General features: G+C 38.0%; 1 protein-coding gene and 1 pseudogene across 1 annotated transcript; both read right to left on the bottom strand.

Moving 5' to 3' along the window:
• Nucleotides 1–388: 388 nt before the first annotated feature.
• Nucleotides 389–16,022, bottom strand: LOC131774070 (uncharacterized). The gene is made up of 7 exons (XM_059090081.2): nucleotides 15,765–16,022; nucleotides 15,364–15,478; nucleotides 14,141–14,263; nucleotides 13,865–13,987; nucleotides 13,200–13,242; nucleotides 1,090–1,216; nucleotides 389–1,011 (listed from the first exon to the last, which is right to left on the bottom strand). The coding sequence occupies exons 1-7, from the start codon at nucleotides 15,993–15,995 to the stop codon at nucleotides 487–489; spliced, it is 1,287 nt and encodes a 428-aa protein (XP_058946064.2). The 5' UTR covers nucleotides 15,996–16,022; the 3' UTR covers nucleotides 389–486.
• LOC136282171 (uncharacterized skeletal organic matrix protein 5-like) lies at nucleotides 5,657–7,041 on the bottom strand (annotated as a pseudogene).
• Nucleotides 16,023–20,967: the final 4,945 nt, after the last annotated feature.

Below are 20,967 nucleotides of genomic sequence, written 5' to 3'. Positions count from 1 at the left end.
ATCAAGGGGATTCTTAATAGAAGGAAACGTTGGGGAGTTTTGGAGAAACATCTTGTACTCTTTTGATAAATTGCAAAAGGGGCTTAAAAGGGTCAGTTCTTCCTCTTCCATCAACATCATCTCAAATCGTAGTTTAGGATGACATTAGGCTATGTTGCGAATTATTCACTGGATCGTATCACAAAGGTGTTTACGTCATTGACAAGGAATATTCTTTTTGCGCCAATTTTTTAAATTCATGTCAAATCCCAACCTCCAGTAACACAGCTATATAGTCATGACCGTCAAAAATTGTTGGAAAAGAATTTGATCAGAAGCTGGATTACAACGGTAAACTATCGAAAGTCCAAACCAGTAAAACGGTATCAGTTTTGAACGACTTTTTTTTTTAATAGCTTTAACCCCTATATCTACATCTACATATATTTGAGTTCACTCTGGGAATTGCTCGAAAGACATGTCACGGATGGTTCAACGATTCCCTTGTCACTGCACCAAGATATATCCCATAGCTTTGATGTGTTTCTCTCCATTGTCTGATGTGTGACCTTTTATTGCATCATTTCCACAAGTGATGGTGTCATCCTGATATCCTCCTGTTCCAAAGCCGATTCTGGAATCAGTGGTCGCGCAGTGTTTTTCATTATTTCCAAGAATACCAATTCTTGCTTTGGAAGAGCCTTTGGAACTGCCCGCAGCATTGAAGCCTTCCTTGTTACAGTTGGCCTGTAAGGAGGATTGCGAGCCGATCAACTTCTTCCACGTTTTGCGACCCAGTGCAGTGTTGCGGTATTTTCCATCAGCGATCAGTGAGTGGAGAGAGCTTGCCTGCTTGTTGATGACAATAAACCTGAGCTGTTGGTTGATTTTCATACCGAGGCATATCTTGGAGAAGGGTGTGTTCCAGTAGGTCGGTAATTTGGTCTCCTCTGAGTCAAAGCCAGTCTTTCCTCCGGGAAGGTTGAAGACATTTTTGTCGCTCCAAAACTTGGAATCATAATGAAAGGTTTTCTGAAATGTTGAGAAAAGGAAAGTTATGGTGGTGTATAGTTTACAACAGTGGTATTCCTTGATAGTAAAGTAGCATACCTTCTTGCCGTCAATCTTCATGGCCAAAGTCCATCCTCCATCTCCGCATCCAAAGCTTCCCATGTGACAGTAAACAGGAACGTTTTGTGAACCAAACATCAGGGGGTAAACTTGACTCTTTGTCGACCTGTGGACAACAGAAATACTAGTGTTCACAAAATTCATTATCGCCATTGTAAAAAACCAAAAGGAAGCGCCTAAAAAAGATCAACTTATCTTAAATATAACAGCACAGGATATATTTGCATTAATTTTGTTATGATTGTATCACTATTCATTTACTTGTATTTTTCGTAGTGTTCCTTGCATGACGACGCTGGTGAAATGAAAAGAACAGTGCAGGTTAATATTTAAAAAATTAGCCTTTATCATTCTTAAACGCTTAATACTAATTACGAAGAATGGAAAGCAGGGTTTGAAAACAAAAGCGAGCACCGTTTGTGTGGCTTTTGAAACAATCGCACATGTTCTTTTAACCCTCAAATCAATAGCGCGAGTTGCTATGCAAGACGCTTAAATTCCTCCAGTCTGGTTGGACTACCTGGAAGTGGAGGAGAACGATTCTTCATTGCTGCAGTAAGACTTTCGAGTCTGGTTTGTAACATTTTCATGGCATCATTGGCGTCCGAGTCTTGAATCATGTTACAGATAAGGTTACAGGCCATCATTTGATCGTATGGTTTGGCGCAAGCTGGAGAGGAGGATTTGTCTCCATTTACGGTCAGCAAAAGGAAGACAGCGGTGATACAAACTTGGAACAGCCCACTCATTTTGACGAGTTGTCGTAGCTTTATGAGAATAAGAGGACTCTGTGAATCTTTTGTCTGTTATGAGTAGCTAGCTTGTAACCTTATGTATGTGTATCAGCAAATGTTTACCTGACTCGAAAATATTCTTGCTGTTGGCGGCAATCCAATGACCCTGTTCCGAGTTTTAACACAATAGTCAATATTTAGTTTTCATAACTTTGATGAAGTTATTTCTTTCGTTCGCTTTAGTTTTTTTTCTATTTTATTTCATCAAGTACCAAAATTTATTTACATGGCTTGCTTCTTCCTCGGCTGGGTAAATTAAATAGTGTACTAGTAAGCCAGAGCAAAGAAATCAGACAACCCGTTTCTCCTAAAAAAGGTTAATTCCAGTTGCAATTTCGTATGCTCGGTTCAGTTTTTGACATCAGTTTTCGTATCAAATCGATATCAGAGCTTTTAAGGGCTGAGCACGCAAAGGAAGCCTTTTTTAATTCCTGATGCGGATTGAAAGCTAATGTTTATTGTATTTTCATCGTCACTTCTCAGCCTCGCCGATTGTGTTTCGTTATTTCTAAACTTAGTTCTGAGGGATGCCTATTAGCATGCGAAATGACTAGTTAGGGAGGAAAGTCATCGAAAAATATCTTTGGCATTGGACTCTGGAATAGTCATGATCAAACTTAATAACTACGTGGAGACAAAAAAATACAAGATGAAGGTGTTACAGCGCCATAATACAAACAAACGAACTCTGACAAATATGAATAAATTGAATACTTTTATAGTCTTAAATTTATAGTCTTTTTTCCTTTCTGGCTCAAGATGATTGAGTAGGGAGAATTCGTAACATCTGTATTACAAACTGAAAGGAATGTCATGGATTTTATGGATTTTCTATCGAAAAGTGTTTTTTAAACCTTTTCTAGTTTTTTATTAGGTTATGTAAACACAAATGCCTGTGCTTACTGCTTCTGTTAAGATATTTTTCTGAGACACGCACTAATCTTAAACGTCACAGCCGTGTTTAACCAATAACCCCGAATTGATATTTTTCCTTATTCCCATCACTTCTATGCCTGATATTGTAAGGAGAAATTCTCTCTTGGGAGTTAAAGGGTTAATTAATCCGTCAATGCTCTAAAATGAATATTAGGGACAGTACAAGAGTCGGGACAAGAACGTGGTGAAGGAAGAGATATCATAACGATGATCAGAACAATCAATAGCTTTGTTCTAGGTTTGTTCATTTCTGAGTTGTAATCTGCTAGACCGTTACGTTTAACAACCAAATTTTGCGTAGTCTAAGATCAAAACCACCGACAAAATCATCTCTATTTGGAACTCAACAACACCTTCCCATGATCTGTTGTCATCGTGGTATCCTCCCGCTCCAAAGTAGATTCTAGAATCAGTGCTTGTGCAGTCTTTTCCATTATTTCCGAGAATACTAACTCTTGTTCTGGGCTGATCTTCATGCCGAGGCATATCTTGGGGAAGGATGCGTTCCATTAGGTAATTTATTCTCCTGTAAGTCCGAGTCTTGAATCATGTTACAAATAGGATTACAGGCCATCATTTGGTCGTATAGTTTGGTGAAAGCTGGGGAAGAGGATTTGTCGCCATTAGCAGTCAGCAAAAGGAATGTAGCGGTGATACAAACTTGACGGAATACACTCATTTTGACGAGTTGTCATAGTGTTATGCGAAAAGGAAGACTTTGTGAATGTTCTGTCTAGCCCTCTTATGAGTAGCAAGCGTATAACCGTGTTCCTGTGTATTGTCTCTCAGTAAATGAGCTGGTAAGATCTTAGCTTCTATAAGTTTGAAGAGGTTATTTCTTTCGCTCAATTTTTCTTTAAGTTTCAAAGACCAAGAATATATTTTCATCGGTTGCTTATCCCTAGTTGTGTCAATTAGAGAATAATTTATTGGTGATCCAGTCTTAGGGTTGAGCAAACACAAAGCGTCTTACTCCTGCGAAAAAAAAAATGCCAAAAGCAATTTCGTTCGCCTCTTTCAGTTTTGATCCTAAAATCAAATTTTCCTTGATCCCTGTCAATTTTAAAGTTTTCAACGACTGAATAAGCTAAGGAAGCCTTTTTCTCAGCTCATTGTGCACACTGAAAATGCAACAACAAAAAAATACAATAATTGCATTTCTGCCGTCTATTTTAAGCTGAGGCGATTTTGTCCTTTAGTTTAAGCCTAGGACTCGTATACGAGATGGTCAAGCAGAGAGCCAGTTCGTCGAAACTTTTCTCTGGTCTATGTGTTATTTCCATAAAATAATTACATTAATCATTTATTTTGCGGTTTTCGTAAAATAGTTCGTTACTATTTACAACTTAAGTAAACTTAAATAATTGATTTGCAAATTTACTGCTCACTTGGCCGATGACGCTTTAAAATGGGCTCAGTGTCGGGGAAAACCAGAATACAGCAAGTGCGAAATCAGGCGAGGAATGTCTTTTTTTCGGTTGAAACAAAGTTTTTCAGGCCAATAATACATCTGCTTATCGAAGCTGTTAATTAGTTTGTAAACTTACTTGTGTAAATATAAAATGCATCATTCTATCACGGTTGTCAGTGGCGTCTACGGAACATTTTAGAGCATTCTAGCCATGAGTAAGTTGAAAGACTAGTCGCTAAGACATGCATTGCGAAATAAATTTGATTTACCGATCAACAAACTTTCTCATTCCTTTTCAGAACAGACAGACAGAAAGAACAGAAAAGGAGTAAGCAAGGCTGAAAGAAACTCATTAACCATACGGTAAGAGAAACAAGATATGTTTTCACGGTGCCGAAATACAAACAAATGAACAATTCCAAATATAAAACGCCCTTTGATTCACTTCCAATTTCCTTTCCATTTCTCAAGACGAGTGCGTCGAGAGAACGCGAAACATCCCCACATAAAAAAAAGAAAGGGGCAGCCATGGATTTAAAGGAGTTTCTATTGAAAATTCTGTTAGCACTTTGAGTGTCAGCGAAGAAAAACTCGTAACTCATCTTTATTGCTTCTGTTAAGATATTTCTCAAGACACCCGCGAATCTAAAACGTCGAAGTCACAGCCGTGTTTATGTACTCTCATCTGAACAATTCTACTGACCAATGAGAGCGCATGTAAGATTTCGGTTTTCGCATTAAGATTAAAAGGCAGAAGATTTTAGGATATTTCTGGTATTTCATTGGCAAAAAAACAAAACAAAACAAAACAAAAATCAACGTGACGGTCACGTTTGTGTTAGCAGGCTACAAAATTTATGACAGCGTTCCGCACGCTCTTGCAATCCACAAACATTGCAGGATTTCGTTGAACCACTCCTCATGGTTGCAAAATTGGTCAAGATAAAATTTCTTGGTAATCAAAGATCGCAATGCATTTGCTTCAATCAGGGGTTTCTTAATAAGGGGAAACGACAGGGAGGTTTGGAGAAACATCTTACACTCTTTCGATAAATGGTAAAAGAGGCTCTAAAGGGTCAGTTCTTCCTCTTGAATACACTAACAACTATGTCTCTACATCTGGAAAATTTTTTTCAGGATTTGAATCATTCCTAGTAGTAGCAAATTGTTCAACAACCGCGAAAGTGACCAACTGGAGATGAGTACAAAAACGCTGTCTTTGTGTACCAACTTATAACGAGTGACACTCAGAATAAAAGTGTTGTCATGAAGGAGAATTAGAATTTAGACCTAAGAGTAGCAATGTCTTCCGTGTTGAGATTTTATCGCTAATGAAATATCAATAGGAGTATTATTGTGCGCAATTTTAGTGAAGGGATAATCAGTTTTCGATCATAAACTTTTCTTACTGTTCTCTATTGTATCCCATAACTTTGATGTGCTTCTCTCCACTGTCCGATGTGTATCCTTTTATTGCATAATTTCCACAAGAGATGGCGTCATCCTGATATCCTCCCATTCCAAAGCCGATTAAAGAATCAGTGGTTGTGCAGTCCTTTTGATTATTTCCGAGAATGCCAATTCTTGCTTTAGAATAGCCTTTGGAACTGCCCGCAGTGTTGAGGCCTTCTTTGTTACAGTTGGTCTGTGAGGAGGACTGTAAGCCGATCAACTTCTTCCACGTGTTGCGACTCAGTGCAGTATTGCGGTATTTTCCATCAGCGATCATTGAGTGGAGAGAGCTTGTGGAGAGAGCTTGCCTGCTTGTTGATGATAATAAACCTGAGCTGTTGGTTGATTTTTATACCGAGGCAGATCTTAGAGAAGGGTGTGTTCCAGTAGGTTGGTAATTTGGTCTCTTTTGAGTCAAAGTCAGTTTTTTCTCCGGGAAGGTTGTAGACATATTTGTCGCTCCCAAGCTTGAAATCATAATTGTAGGTTTTCTGAAATGTTGAGAAAAGGAAAGAGTTATAGTAGTACTTAGTTCACAAGAGAGGTATTCCATGATAATAAAGCTGCAAACCTTCTTGCCGTCAATCCTCATGGCCAAAGTCCATCCTCCATCTCCGCATACCAAAGTTTCCAAAGTGACAGTAAACAGGAACATTTTGTGAACCAAACATTAGGGAGTAAACTTGACTCTTGCCGACCTGTGGACAACAGAAATACTTGTGTCCACGAAAGTCACTACCGCCCTTGTAAAAACCAAGAGGAAGCGTCTAAAAAAGGTCTACTTATCTTAAATGTAACAGTACAGGATACATTTGCATTGATTTTGTGATGATTGTATCACTATTCATTTACTTTTATTTTTCGTAGTGTTCCTTGCAAGAAGAGGCTGGTGAAATGAAAAGAACAGTGCAGGTTATTATTTTAAAAATTAGCTTTTATCATTCTAAAACGCTTAATCCGACTTACGAAGAATAGAAAGAAGGGTTTTAAAACAAAAACGAGCACCGTTTGTGTGGCTTTTGAAACAATCGCGCGCGTTGTTTAAACCCTCAAATCAATGGCGAGTTGCTACGCGAGACACGTAAAATACTTCAGTCTGGTTGGACTACCTGGAAGTAAAGGAGAACAATTCTTCATTGCTGCAATAAGACCCTTGAGTTTGGTTTGTAACATTTTCATGGCATCGTTGGCGTCCGAGTCTTGAATCATGTTACAGATAAGATTGCACGCCATCATTTGGTCGTATGGCTTAGCGCAGGCTGGGAAAGAGGATTTTTCTCCATTTGCGGTCAACAAAAGGAACACAGGGGTGATACAAACTTGGAGGAGCCCGCTCATTTTAACGATTTGTCGTAGCTTGATGAGAATAAGAGGACTCTGTGAATCTTTTGTCTGTTATGAGTAGCTAGCTTGTAACGTCGTTTATGTGTATGCTTCTCAGCAAATGTTTACTACGGCCTCGGGCGGTTCTCAAGACCTCGGGCACAGTTTTTCCCAATATGGACCTCTCAGCTGGTGAATAACATACATTTATTCAGATCTATACAGAGAACAAGATACCGGTTCATTTATTTGGATGAGTAGAGGTTTGAAGGTTGTTGGCGAGGCGGACACTTTTTTATGATAATACCGAATCGAACAACAACCGCGAAAGTGACCGACTGGCAATGGGAACAAGAAATGCTGTCTTTGTATAGCAACTTAAAAAGAGCAACTCTCTGAATGAAAATACAGTCATGAAGGAGAACTAGAATTTAGACATTAGATTAGCACCGTCTTCCTTGTTGAGATTTTATCGCTAATGAATCGCAGTATTATTACGCGCAATTTTAGTGAAGGAATAATCACTTTTCGATCATAAACGTCTATTACTGTGCTCTGTTAGAGATGCTCTCGTGACAATTTTTCAACAGATTAATAATAGAAGACTCGATGCATTCTGACACATACTCGCCAAACATCACCTCAAATCGTAGTTTAAGCTGAAAATAGGCTTTGTCATGAATTGTTCACTAGATCATATCACGAATGTGCATAGGTCATTTATAATGAATATTTTTCCGCGCCAATTTTTTTATTCATGCCAAATCCCAACTTCCAGTAACGTAGCTGTATAAATCATGACCGTCGAAAATTGTCAGGAAATAATTTTGATCAGAAACTGGATAACAACGGTAAACTAACGAAAGTCCAAACAAGATAAATGTGATTAGTTTTGAACGACTTGTTTTTCATTGGCATTTATCCCTTGAGCTACATCCACATATTTGAGTTTAATTTGGGCATTGTTCGAAAGCCATGTCACGGAGAGTTCAATGATTCCCATGTTGCTGCACCAAGATATATCGAATAGCTTTGATATGCTTCTCTCCATTGTCCGATGAGTCACCTTCTATAGCATCATTACCACATGTATTAGAGCCGTCAACATATCCTCTTGTTCCAAGACTCTGAAATCAGCGGTTGCGCAGTCTTTTTCATTATTTCCAAGAATACCGATTCTTGCTCTAGAATAGCCTTTGGCACTTCCCAGCACTAGTGGTTCTGCCCGCAGCATTGAAGCCTTCCTTGTTACAATTGGCCTGTAAGGAGGATTGTGAACCGATGAAATTCCTCCACGCGTTGCGACCCAATGAGGTTGCGCGGTATTTTCCATAAGTGATCAGAGAGGAGAGAGAGAGCTTACCTGCTTCTTGATGACAATGAACTTGAACTGTTGGTTGATCTTCATACCGAGGCATATCTTGGAGGAGAATGATTCTTCATCGCTGCAATAAGACCTTCGAGTTTGGTTTGTAACATTTTCATGGCATCGTTGGCGTCCGAGTCTTAAATCATGTCACAGATAAGATTACACGCCATCATTTGGTCGTAGGGCTTGGCGAAAACTGGGGAAGAGGATTTGCCTCCATTTATGGTCAGCAAAAGGAACACAGCGGTGATACAAACTTGGAACAACCCGCTCATTTTGACGAGTTGTCGTAGCATTATGAGAATAAGAGGACAGTGTGAATCTTTTGTCTGTTATGAGTACGTGGCTTGCGTGGCTTGGCCATTCCCCGGCTGGATAAATTAAATAGTGTACTAGTAAGCCAGTGCAAGGTTGAGCGAACTGACAACCCGTTACCCCTGAAAAAATTTATTCCAGTTGCAATATCAGTTTTGATCGTTATATCAAATCGATATCAAAGCATTTAAAGGCTGAACACGCAAAGGAAACCTCTATTTAATTTCTAATGCAGACTGAAAGCTTATGTTTATTTTTTTTTCATCGTCACTTCGAAGCCTTGCCAATTCGCAGAGGGTCCTATAGAAAAACAGTGAGCGTGAATGTAAAGGAATTCATGAACTACGTGGAGAAAAAAAACGCATGATGAACGTTTCGTGGCGCCGAAATACAGATAAATGAACTCTGAAAAATATGAATAAATTGATTACTCTTATAGTCTTAATTTCATAGTCTTTTCTCTCTGTTCTGGCTCAAGATGATGGGGTCAGAAGCATTCGAATTATCTGTGCTATAAACTGTAAGGACTCTCATGGATTTTATAAATTATCAATCGAAAAGTGTTTTTCAACCCTTTCCAATTTTAAGATCAGGTTATGCAAACATAAGTGCCCGTCTTTATGGGTTCCGTTAGGATATTTTTCTGAAACACGCACGAATCTCCGTGTTTACTTACTCCCATCGAAACTTAAAATTGTTAGACTTAGGGAAGTATATGTCTACAGTCCATCTGGAAAATGTTTTCTTTTAATTTGGATCATCACTAGTATGTTTTACAAACGATTCACCGGATATGGAACCCTTGAGAAGTCATTTGCTTGAGGACAGACGTTTCAAGTCGAACGAAGACCGTCAGATGTTAACTGTACTTTCCCTGCATCGCCTTTTTTCATGGCCTAAATTCGTAGCCATGTGTACTTTAAACGCTGATTGAAAGGCTTCCTACTTAATCGTTAGATGTCAAGGCACGCACGGCTAGAACCAGTCAAATTCTCCTTCTGGTCGGCTCAACACCTCAAAAACATTGTGCTTAAATGCCCCCGTGAGAATAATCATTTAAACGCAACATTTCCTTTTTGTTTTGTTTTGAGTGTGATAATCAGCTACGCAGGTAACCTTGAGTTATTAACTGCTGGTTAAAGTGTTATCGATTCTGCTATTTGTTTTCAACAGCAAATGACAAGAGCGTTTTTGGAAAGAAAATTTTCTAACAAGTAAAGTAGTCCTCACAAATTCAGAAATGTCTATAATGAAGGCTCCATTTTGGTTTTTATGACAACTGCGAAAGCAAATTTCAATGTTTGAGTGCTTTTTCATCAGACACACTTCATCAGAAAAAGTAGTCCAAACAATCTTCAATTAAATTTCCGTCGTTGTTTATATGGATCATCTTCTTTTTCATTCTACCAAGAGCCTGTTTATGACCAGAGTTTGATTTACCTTTCACCGCTCTGCAAATAAGTAAAAATAACATTTTTATTGAGTAAAGTAACTGCTATTTACTTTAGTGCTTCCTACTATGTTTTTTTCTTCTCCCCTTTATTTCAGAAATTGACGCAATCTTCTAGTAAAGGGTCCAAAATATTGAGTAACGTCGAATTAAGCCATTAAATTTCCTGCCGAGAGGTTAGTTTACCGTGTTCTCTCTTAAATACGCATGGTGTCCCTCGCAGCTTGGTACAGAATGACAGAAATCAACGAAACATCATCGATAACGAATACGGGAATCGTCAATATTGCCTTGAAAGCTTTCTCGCCTTGTACAGCTATCGTATTGAATAGCTTGGCAATCCATGCCTTGATAAGGACTTCATCTCTAACAAAGCCTACGAAAACATTGCTCTTGAGTCTTGCAATGTCTGATCTCTCTGTTGGTTTAGTATCTCAGCCGTTATTCATAGCACGCATTTTAAGACAAAGTTTTACATCTGTGTACTTCATTTCTTTGGTCTTTCAAACTGCTCTTGCACGCGTTTCGTTTTTTGGAGTCAGCTTTGAATGTGGACAGACTCTTGGCCATTTATCTTCGTCTCAGATATCAGGAACTTGTGACTCAGAGACGTGTTGTCAGAACAGTCAATTTACTTTGGGTTTTGAGTTGTTTTCTTCCAGCAGTTTCCTTTCTTTGCTTGATTCCAGCGGAACTTTTAGTCAGCATTTGAAGTGTTTGTTTTATTTGAATGACAATTTCATGTTTTCGGCTTTACTTTGCTGTAAGACGCAACAGAAACCAAATTCATGCTTTACAAGTACAACAAACAGTGCAAGATGGTGAATTAAAAGATGGTTCAAGATTTTAAAAAAGTGTATTCAACATATTTTATGTGTATTTTGTCTTTTGTGTTTGTTATCTGCCGAAATATTGTTTTCATGTTTGCAAGGTAATATTTAATATGAATATTAACGACTCGCCATTTGAATTATTTTAATTTTGTTCTCAAACAATGTTCTTGAATTCCTCTTTGAACCCTGTTATTTACTGATGGAGAATGAGACACATTCGACGCACCATCATCAATCGAAGTCTATACAGCGGATGATCAACACGGAAAATGAGGCACTGTTGATCTGACGATATGTTCCCTCATCTGGATCATCTATGGGGATCAATTATTATTATCTATTTTATTCATTTATGGTCAGCTCGGCTGGTTCTTTTGAATTAGGACATTATTTTTGAGAAGAGAGAAAAAACATGAACAAACAATGGAGTGGAATAGTAATAATGATATTAACTAAAACAATCATTACAATAATGAGTAGGTTATGTCGTCAAACGTTTCTTTTCCATTGACCTGCGATGCCAGAAGACAGCTTACAGATTGTGAGTTTTATAAGTGAAATAACGATTCTAAGCAGTGGAGGGTGGTAACGTCGATCCTCATTTCTATTGAACTAACCAGGGAGCTTTTGACGTTGATTTGGATGGGATTTTAAGTAAAAAAGAGGGAAAAAATGGTTTGAGAAACCGAGCTATTTTGAACGATCGTCTTATTTCTTTGTATCTCCTCATGCTAAGACGTTATTTTGGCGTTCATTTGCGCCATATATTTGACAGTGACTGTCATGTTTTCCTTGTCACTGCACCAAGATGTACCCCATTCCCTTGATGTGTTGTTCTCCGTTATCAGGTGAGTATTTTGCTAGGTTACCACACGTGTTGGAGTTGTCAGGATTCCCTCCAGTACCAAAGCCAATTCTAGAATCACAAGAAGAGCACTTGTTCTCATTATTGGCAATGAAACCGATTCTTGCCTTTGAGAAACCCTGGACACTACATACAGCATTGAACCCTTCTTTGTTGCAGTTATGCTGTAGGGAGGCCTGGGAACCAATCAGCGACTTCCAATTGTTTCGACCTGCTGACGTGCTGCGGTACTGCCCGTCAGCAATCAGTGAGTGCAATGAGTTTGCTCGCTGATTGATCACAATGAAGTTGATCTGACTACCAATCCTCATACCGAGACAGATCTTGGAAAAGGGAGTGCTCCAGTAGGTCGGTAACTTGGTTTCTTGCTGGTCAAACCCAGTTACGCCTCCAACTCGGTTAAAAGCGTTTTTGTCGCTCCAGAGGTCAGATTCAAAGCGGAAGGTTTGCTAAGAAGGAGAGAGAAAATTAATATGCCAAATATTGGGAAAATCTAAGCCAATTAAGGTTCAAAGTAGATTTCCAGTGTGGCTTACGTTGCTCCGTACCTAAAAGGTGCGCAAAGAAAACTTACGAAAGTAATTTCCACCGCCGCGTAAAAAACGCTATCACACGATTTTTTTACGTGCGATTAACGCAGGCCCGTGCGTTAAGGTTGAAGCGTGTTTAACTTTCTCTGCACTCTCGCGATTGCAACTTGCCTAACCTAACTAAACAACCCTGACCCTAGCCGAAAAAAAAATGCATGTAGAAAGATGACGACTTTTAGTCAACGGATGCTTGAACGCAGGTAAATTTTCATTTTAAAGAACGTAATATTTTTTCAGTGCACGTTCACGCGCGTGGAAAAAACAAAAGGCGTCTGTGGAAACCAGCTTTAAACTAAGAGAGATAAAGTGAATCGCTTTGCAGTGATTACTTACCTTACGCGGGCTTAAGCTTTGAAATTCCTTTTATGATCCACCTCAGATCTTAGTCTGATAGACCCTTTCAATGAACTAATGAGAGTTTATTTTTCACCTTTGTATGACAGAAGACACGATACCTTTGTGCCGTTCATTTTCATGACCAGTGTCCATCCATCGCCCCCGCAGCCCATTAGGTCATTAGTCATATGACAGTAAACATGAACCTCTTCATTATCCACTTGGAGTGTATAAGCTCTGTTTTCATTTGAACTGATAAGAGGACAAATTAATTTCTTTAATTTCGCAGTCTTCCGTCTATAAGACGGTCGAGATGACTACTTTCTTTTGTATTGAATGTTGACTACGAAAGCAAAGCGACAATTTTTTTCTCTCTCTTGATCCTTAGTTAGAATAGCTATCAACAACATATTACCTTTGACTTTTGAAAATTTCTTTACATGTGTAAAAGGATGGACCTATATCAAGATCAAGTGTAAAAATAATTAATGACACACCTTGTTTGCGTATTGTTAAGGTAAATCTGTAAAGATATTAACACCAATCTGATGGCGTAAATGACTTTATACACATTCTGCACTAAGTATGTGCGAGTAGTTGAAAGCTGACAACTAATTTGAATGTTGATGTGTAGTATATCAATCACTGTTATTAGTAAAACGGCGCTAAACTGCGTACTAAGTCTCCATTGTCTTTATTGGCATTTTCAAGTTTCGCTGATTGCTGAAGTAGCCATCCGTATCCCACAGTACACTAATCATCAGAGTATTGTTGAAAGTAATGCGCACAGAAAAAATGGATTGAATGTAAATGCGACAAAAGGAAAATTACGAATTTACAATAGGATACGCCAAACGAATTTTTAACGGAACCACAGGCTCATTTATGATTGTGTGAACAAAGATGTTTATAAAACTCCTTAAACTCGTCTTTACTGTCAAAAGTTGAAAATGATTTTTACAGAATGCGACTCTCCTACGGTTGAATGGTATATTTTTTGTGTGGAAGACCTTTCAACGCTTTTAAACCATCTACTGTTAATTTTTATTTGGATGCTTCGGAAGGGAGCAAAAATTTTACCTTTGCACGTTTGTCCATTTCCAGAATATCCTGGTCTACAAGTACAGTTGTAGGATCCTTTGGTATTGTTGCACACAGCATCGATACTGCAGTTGGATATTCCCTCAATACACTCGTTTATATCTGCAAGATTCGCAACCGGTGTTTTCGCATGGAAAGTCAAATACTTGCTTCTGTTTTAACCAAATTGATCATACAACGGATTACAAAATGATTTTTTTGCTCAATTCCTTTCTTTAAACTAAGAGAAAATAATCGTGGACAAATTAATTTTACCATTGCAAGACCATCCATCTCCGGAATACCCAGGTTTACATGTACAATAGTATGATCCCTTGGTATTGTTGCACACGGCATCAGCACTGCAGCTGTGAAATCCGCTAGAACACTCATCGACATCTGGAAAGAATTGCCCCTGTTTTAGTTCAATGCCTACTCACGATTGGATCAAAAAGGCTAAATATTTTTCTGTTATGAAAAAAAAAAAAAAGAACAGAAAACAACAGTGGATCTTGACATAATCTATATTTCATGCCTAACGGACTGTAGCATTGTTCGAATCTTAAACCACCTGAATAGCGGGATGCGAGATAGTTAGTTGTAGGTTTAGCCACCTTGGTAAGTATTTAGCGGGTTTGACCTGCCTCAGCCATTTTCAATGTAATTTGAACGTGAAACGATTTCGATAAGTGCCAAATTCTTTCAAAGGAACTAGTTTATTTTTGTTTCAAATTTTTCTGCTTTAAAGCCACTTCAATTCGGCATTATGCATTCCCCGTTTGAAGAAAATGTAACGAGTTTAACACACACAACTTGAAAGACGGTACTCAAAATTTATTTTCAAAACACTCCGAGACGTGCATCGTGAGTTAAGAACAAGCTCTGAACAAGAATATAGGCATAATAAGTAACTTTTTGTCATAGGATTTTGCAAGTGTTTGTTCTAGAAAGTGAAGCAAGTTGTTTAAACCACAACAACGAGTGGAAAAAGAAAACAAATCCGGATGTCTACTTTCAAAACTCATTGAAATATGCGCAAAAACTTTAGCTGTACTGCCGTTTATCCTACTGACATATTGAACCATTGAACAGCGTCCATTGCAATGATAAACAATGCAGTCCTCCTTTAGAAGGAAATTCAAGTCTGAAGTGTAATGTCAGGTTGCATAAGAAGAAACAGTTTGGATCGTATATCAAAGTCACTCTGTAAACACATGGTAGAGTGGACATCCGTTTCTGGCGATAGGTTATTTGTAAAGTTTTGTTCCGTGCTTTTGTAAGGAATATTTGAAGAATAGCAAAGACAACAGCCCACATGCTCCTTGAAAATATGATGGCGTAATTGTTTGTTTGGATATTGTGTAACATTTGAAGCTCGGAGAAAAATATGCCCGCCGGCAGTTTTCTGAACAAAATGATAAGTTAGCGTAGGCTATAAAATCAGCTTCCATGAGCCGCGCCGGTTTGTAACTATTTATAAACCACATTTTAGATTTTACCTTGGTCACAGTGTCGACCTTTGAATCCAGCAGTGCACAAACAGCGATATCCTTTGTCGTTAAAACCGCTTTGACAAGTAGCGTTGTTCTTGCAAAAGTTTTTAACACAAGCGCTCTGAGGTCGTAAGAGAGATTATAATTACAACCATAACATATACATTAAAATGTAAACGATGTCGCTTGGGTCATCAACGATTCTGAAATTTATCCCTTTAATTTTAAAGCGAGAGAGAATCGATAAAAACTCATTTGCAAAACCGGGGAATTATATAAAAAACAAAAAGACGGGAAGACGAAAAAAAAAATTGAAGCGATCAGTTCAACATTTACGATCTTGATCATGAGCCTGGTTCCTTTTTTCGCGAAAATGTTTTCTTTCGTATAGGTAACGATAAACCAACCTTTGCTGCATGATAAAACGAATTTTCTTCCTCCCTCAGCTCATGTTCGTGTCCTTCGTGAGTAACATTATTCAATTCGCATTTATAGTTTCCACTTCCATCAACTCGTTTATCAAGGTTGATGCTGACACAGTCGGGCTCCATGAAACACAGCGCTCTGCAAAACCGTTTTTCCATGACTTCAATGATACGGATCCTGTGGTTCACAAGGCGTTTGCCAGCAAATACCATCCCAGGCCTGAACTCTAAAGTACGGCATTGGTCTGCGTCTGGACAGTCAGAATGAATAGATAATAATAACTAAATGAAAGCGATGATGATAAGAAAATTGATAAAAATGATAATAATAATAATTGTTACATAAACTACTGTGTTACACATGGATTTTTAGCCCCGAGAAAAGCCGTAACAACACACGTGAACAAATACGATATTTTTCACGTGCCACTCGGTCAGGATGATGAATGAACAGCAAAGCCTTCACCATTCTTAGTCAAAGGTCGTTTGTCGGAATTTTCTCGGGTTATAGCGGCTAAAACATTGAAGAATCCGTATCACTTACAGACAGAGACGTTCAAACTTTCCTAGAAGGGAAAGAAAACCAGTATACGAAAAGAAAAACCGAAAGTTACGTATTCAGTGGCTTTGCTAATGGCATTTCTCGCGGCTGAGAACGAAAATTGACCATTGGAAGATTTGCCACAGGCCGATTTGGTTTTTGTAGTGATCAACGCATTCAACCATCTCGAGCCTTGGCGCCAACCCACTGTGCGATTTTTATTCGGGGACTGTCGATTCCTTTATTTTCATTCCTTAATAAGGTTGGCTTTTTTTGTCAGTAAAGAGCTATTGTGTTTATATGATAAACAAAATAATACACGGTTGCTTGTGTGCAACTCGACATCTCATTCGTTCACTGCGCTCACTCGTGAGGTATCGATTTAAACACTCGAAGAGAAATTCCATGTCTGCGCGCGCCTATGTATTATTCTCTATTTGTAATATTAGAAATATTAAAAGTCTCAATAGATGAAGATAATGATAGTGATAACGATAACGATAAAGGGAAGAATACCTGTATCTATTTGTCGGCCAAGCTCCTATTTGGTATTTGCTTGAAAATAACTGAATTGTACCAGATATTGTGGCTAACTGTCTGATAGCACGCGTCATATTTCAGTTCACTTTCAGGTCAAAATATACCAAATTACCACCATTATTTACCGTCGTTGGGAAAACTTGTGTTACCCACTTTTAAAAAGATTTAAGTGTCAAAAAAAGTCGGCAATTTGTTTGTGGTTTCCAGCCGTGTTGCTTATCAACAGGATGTCGGAGAAAACGTTTATTCCATCCGAGGGAATATCGGACACTGTTAGCGAAGAAAACCGATGCAGTGAACACAAACAAGAAGAGCTGCCCAGCAAACAGATAATCCCCCCCTCGTCCTTAGAAGACACTTTTCATAAATAACAACTTTTCAATCATAAAATTCCAAAAATATAAAAAAAAATTCAAAGAACGGGGTACATCACTGCAAGAATACGATGATGAAGGAGTCGTTTAAAAGCACATGACTGACATAAACGCCGCTCAGTGCTAATTTGCCTAAACTGATGCCTCATACTCATCGATTCTATAACAACTCACTGAGTGGCATGGAACACGGGTAAATAACTGACATAACAAATTATGCGCTAGATAGGAAATATACAGAAACTTTTTATCATGAGGATGAGTGAAACTACTGGTTTAAAATAATGACAGGGCTTAAATCTCAAGCAGGACTTAAAAACACTAATTTACCCTCAGTATCTTCACGTCAGGGATGATTAGGAACGAAACTGACCTTGCGACGTGACAGAATCAGACATCAAAAGGTAAACCGGTAACAGAAGATAGATAGGAATCGAATCTGACGCAGTGTGGGAACGCATTCTGAGACTGACTTCCCGAGAGACTTGCAAATTGCTGTGGAATATCTTCTATTATTTATGATCACACTTCTATGATTAAACTCATTGACGTTCGTTAAACTAATGAAACAAAGATGTCATTGATTTCCATTTAGCATGGTCCCCTTCATCATTGTGCCAACTGTCATATAATTCAATAGATACTACTAATTTATTCAAATATTTCACTGGGCGTCATGTCAAGTTAGTTAATAATTGATTATGTAGTGTATGATAATAGTGTAGTTGTAATAATGTGGTTGATAATTAGTAAATAATTGCTAATGTTTATTTTATTTGGACTTTACTTATTTGTACTTTGAAGCGGTAAAAGTCTCAAAATCGATTTCTCTCCATTTACTGTGAAACTAACCAGGAATATAATATTATGTAGATGCAGTTGGCTTTTATTTGTAGAAAAAATGAAGAATTTCATGTGATTTTTTTCCATCTTTTTCCATGTGCTTTATTCCAATCAACACACATTTCAAGATCAGTAATATTTTGTACGTTTTAGGTTTTATAATTGTTTTCATTAAGATCTTTATCACTATCGCTTATGTACAGGTTTGTTCTGTACACTCCAACTTTTATGTGTTATGATTTATACAGTTTAATGATTTGTATCTTTATGAAATAACATAGATTTAGTTGTACCTGCGATGAGACAGAAATGAAGAGATGAAATATTGGGCTCAAATAGTCCGCCTAACAGAAAACTCGTGGTAAGAGTGTAGTGACAAAGATGGCAATCTTTGTCAATTAAGGTCAGCTCGTCGGCAAATGATCGTCACGAAGTCTCTGATACAAAATCGACGCACAGGTCAGTTGTTGCAACGAAACGAAGCAGGATTTTGGATGGCGGATGAAGAGAGGATCCCTTGTTTAGGGCGATCAAGCTTAGAGTATTCCATAAAAATATCACAAAGGATAGAAAATGTTGATTATTGCGATTAGTATGGTATATTTGTGTAATCAGCTCTTATGCTTAAACGAGTCAGAAACGATATTGAGCATGTTGATGAAAATAAGCCTTCATAACCTGCTTGAAACAATATAACTTTCATTAAGATGCGGGGCAAAGATGGCTTATTAGCATAACCGCCACTATACTTACTCAGAAAGTGAGTGGGGCCTGTCGATTCTCGCACATGCCCAAGAGTCCGTCGATCCCCGCAAACTATTTGTCTTGGTACTCAACATTCATTTCCATATCTCCGTAAATGGAGGAACGCGTAGAGTATTTTGCAAATTAAAGACTAAGGATAGGCCCAAAAACATTGCCCGGTTAACACACTCAATTTGCCATCCAATAGAGAGAAGTAAAAACAACAAATTTATCTCTTCTAACTTTTGAAGTAAATAATCATAATAATTAAAAAAAAACTCACTATAACCATAATCCAAAAATAAAGGCGTTTAAAAAACAAATTTCAGGAGATTACAAGCTTGTCTTGAGTGAGTTTGTGACAAGACGCCCGAATGGTGAGGGAAGAAAAGATAGAGAACTGAAAATAAAAAAGGCTTGAAAAGATGTCAGAAAATGCTATGCACTTTGGCCTTTTCTCATCCTGCAAGGTAAAACCGATTCTCCAAAACAGAATTAACACGTTCAAAAACCATTGTAGGGGTCTAGAACTGAATTTCATCCCAGGAGTTTCTTTAAAAACTCTCTATCCAGATTTCTGTTGTTAAATTGTCGTAGCCGTGACGGGTAAATTTTTCAAGGGCTCAACGATTTACGATCTATTTTTTTTATTATCAAACAACCCGGTGCTCGACACCTGTTTAAGAGAAACAAAGACAAAACAATTTATGCCGATCTTTCATTCAGGAAACCCATTAAAAATGTGGAAAAACGAAAAGAAGCTACTAGAAATTGATTGCAAAGACGCACACCGATGTGGTAATCTGGGAAGTTTTATCTGTTTAAAGAGTTCCATGATCCAGACTCAAAATAAAAGTTATTCTAATGACATTTTCCTATTAATGGCAAAATGTCACTTTGTTCCTCTTCACTTTAATCACCGCTGCCAACATTGGAGGCTTCATCTAAAATCACACCAGTCTACGAAAATATCTCAAGGAGCTCTACAAACACGTTAAAATGTATAACCATAGCAAATATTCACTGAAAGTGAAAAGATAAAACCTGGCTTCAAAATATTAATGGCGGAAAGTACCTCTCACAGTTTGTCTGTCTTTAGGAGAAACGTGATGAAGAAGTTATTTTTCTTTCCCACGAATTGCATGGAGGGTATTAGTCGACATCACGCCCCTAAATTATAGTGATTTTGATGAAGCAATTTTGAAAACCACAAAACACTCCATAGAACCACCGAGAGAGCCTACATGGCAGCTTATTTTTTCAGTATTAGTTCACCAATTAAAATTTCAAAGGTAAGCAATACTAAGAGAACATAAAAAAGTTAGGGTTTACAAAAGACTAAAAAAATCGCCTTCTGAAGGCGGACACTTTAAGCCCTCTAGTCTAAAGTATGCATCCCGAATGCATAAATAAAGGATAATTAACTAAAAATTTCAGTAAGAGTAAAGCAAGTAAATTACTACATTGAGTTTAATCCGCTAAAATAACTGTCGAAATAAAAGACGCGATGTAACCTCGCGACGACTGGTAGCAACAAAAGTACCCTTAACTCGGCTTGTCATGGTCTGAACCACACAAAATCCAACATGCAATATGGATCAAAAACGTGATACAATATGACATGTTTGTCCTTTTATTATTTGAGACCTCAGCTGATTTCGTCTCAAAGACGTTTTTTCTATTCGAATCCGTCGAAGCGTTTATAACGAAAGCATCTGCAATCAAATGGCTATGGCATAATGAAAAGCGTATAGAACTATTAAAAGCTTTATTGATTTGATCTTTACAATAACACACAATATAGAGAGTGAAAAACAGTGGATATAATTTTCACATAAACTGCGGTGTTATATAAGGATTTTCCAGCCCTGAGACAAGCCGTAACAACACACGTGAAAAAATATCGTATTTTTTCACGTGTATTGATATAGCCAACCAGCTGCTTACACATCACTCGTCTTTGGCGCCACCCGATCAGGTTTATGAATGAACGGCGAAGCCTTTACGATTCTCAATACAAGCTGTCACAAAATCGACATCTCGACATCTCACTCGTTCGCTGCGCTCACTCGTGAGCTATCGAGGTAAACACTCGAAGGGAAATTCCATATCTACGCACACCTATGTACTATTCTCTATGTGC

The sequence above is a fragment of the Pocillopora verrucosa genome, chromosome 7, assembly GCF_036669915.1.
Source record: "Pocillopora verrucosa isolate sample1 chromosome 7, ASM3666991v2, whole genome shotgun sequence".
NCBI classification, from domain to species: domain Eukaryota; kingdom Metazoa; phylum Cnidaria; class Anthozoa; order Scleractinia; family Pocilloporidae; genus Pocillopora; species Pocillopora verrucosa.
Note: the sequence above shows the minus strand (reverse complement) of the source record. Positions and strands in the feature narration are given on the sequence as shown.

What these genes read in the sequence shown, in the direction of transcription:
- LOC131774070 (XM_059090081.2), bottom strand. Translation starts at nt 15,995, where the DNA reads ATGGTATTTGCTGGCAAACGCCTTGTGAACCACAGGATCCGTATCATT. An exon ending in CGTTTTATCATGCAGCAAAG is followed by an intron (nt 15,479 to 15,764) that starts GTTGGTTTATCG and finishes TTACGACCTCAG; the next exon opens with AGCGCTTGTGTTAAAAACTT. An exon ending in GAAATTTTCAAAAGTCAAAG is followed by an intron (nt 1,217 to 13,199) that starts GTAATATGTTGT and finishes TGTTGTCCACAG; the next exon opens with GTCGACAAAGAGTCAAGTTT.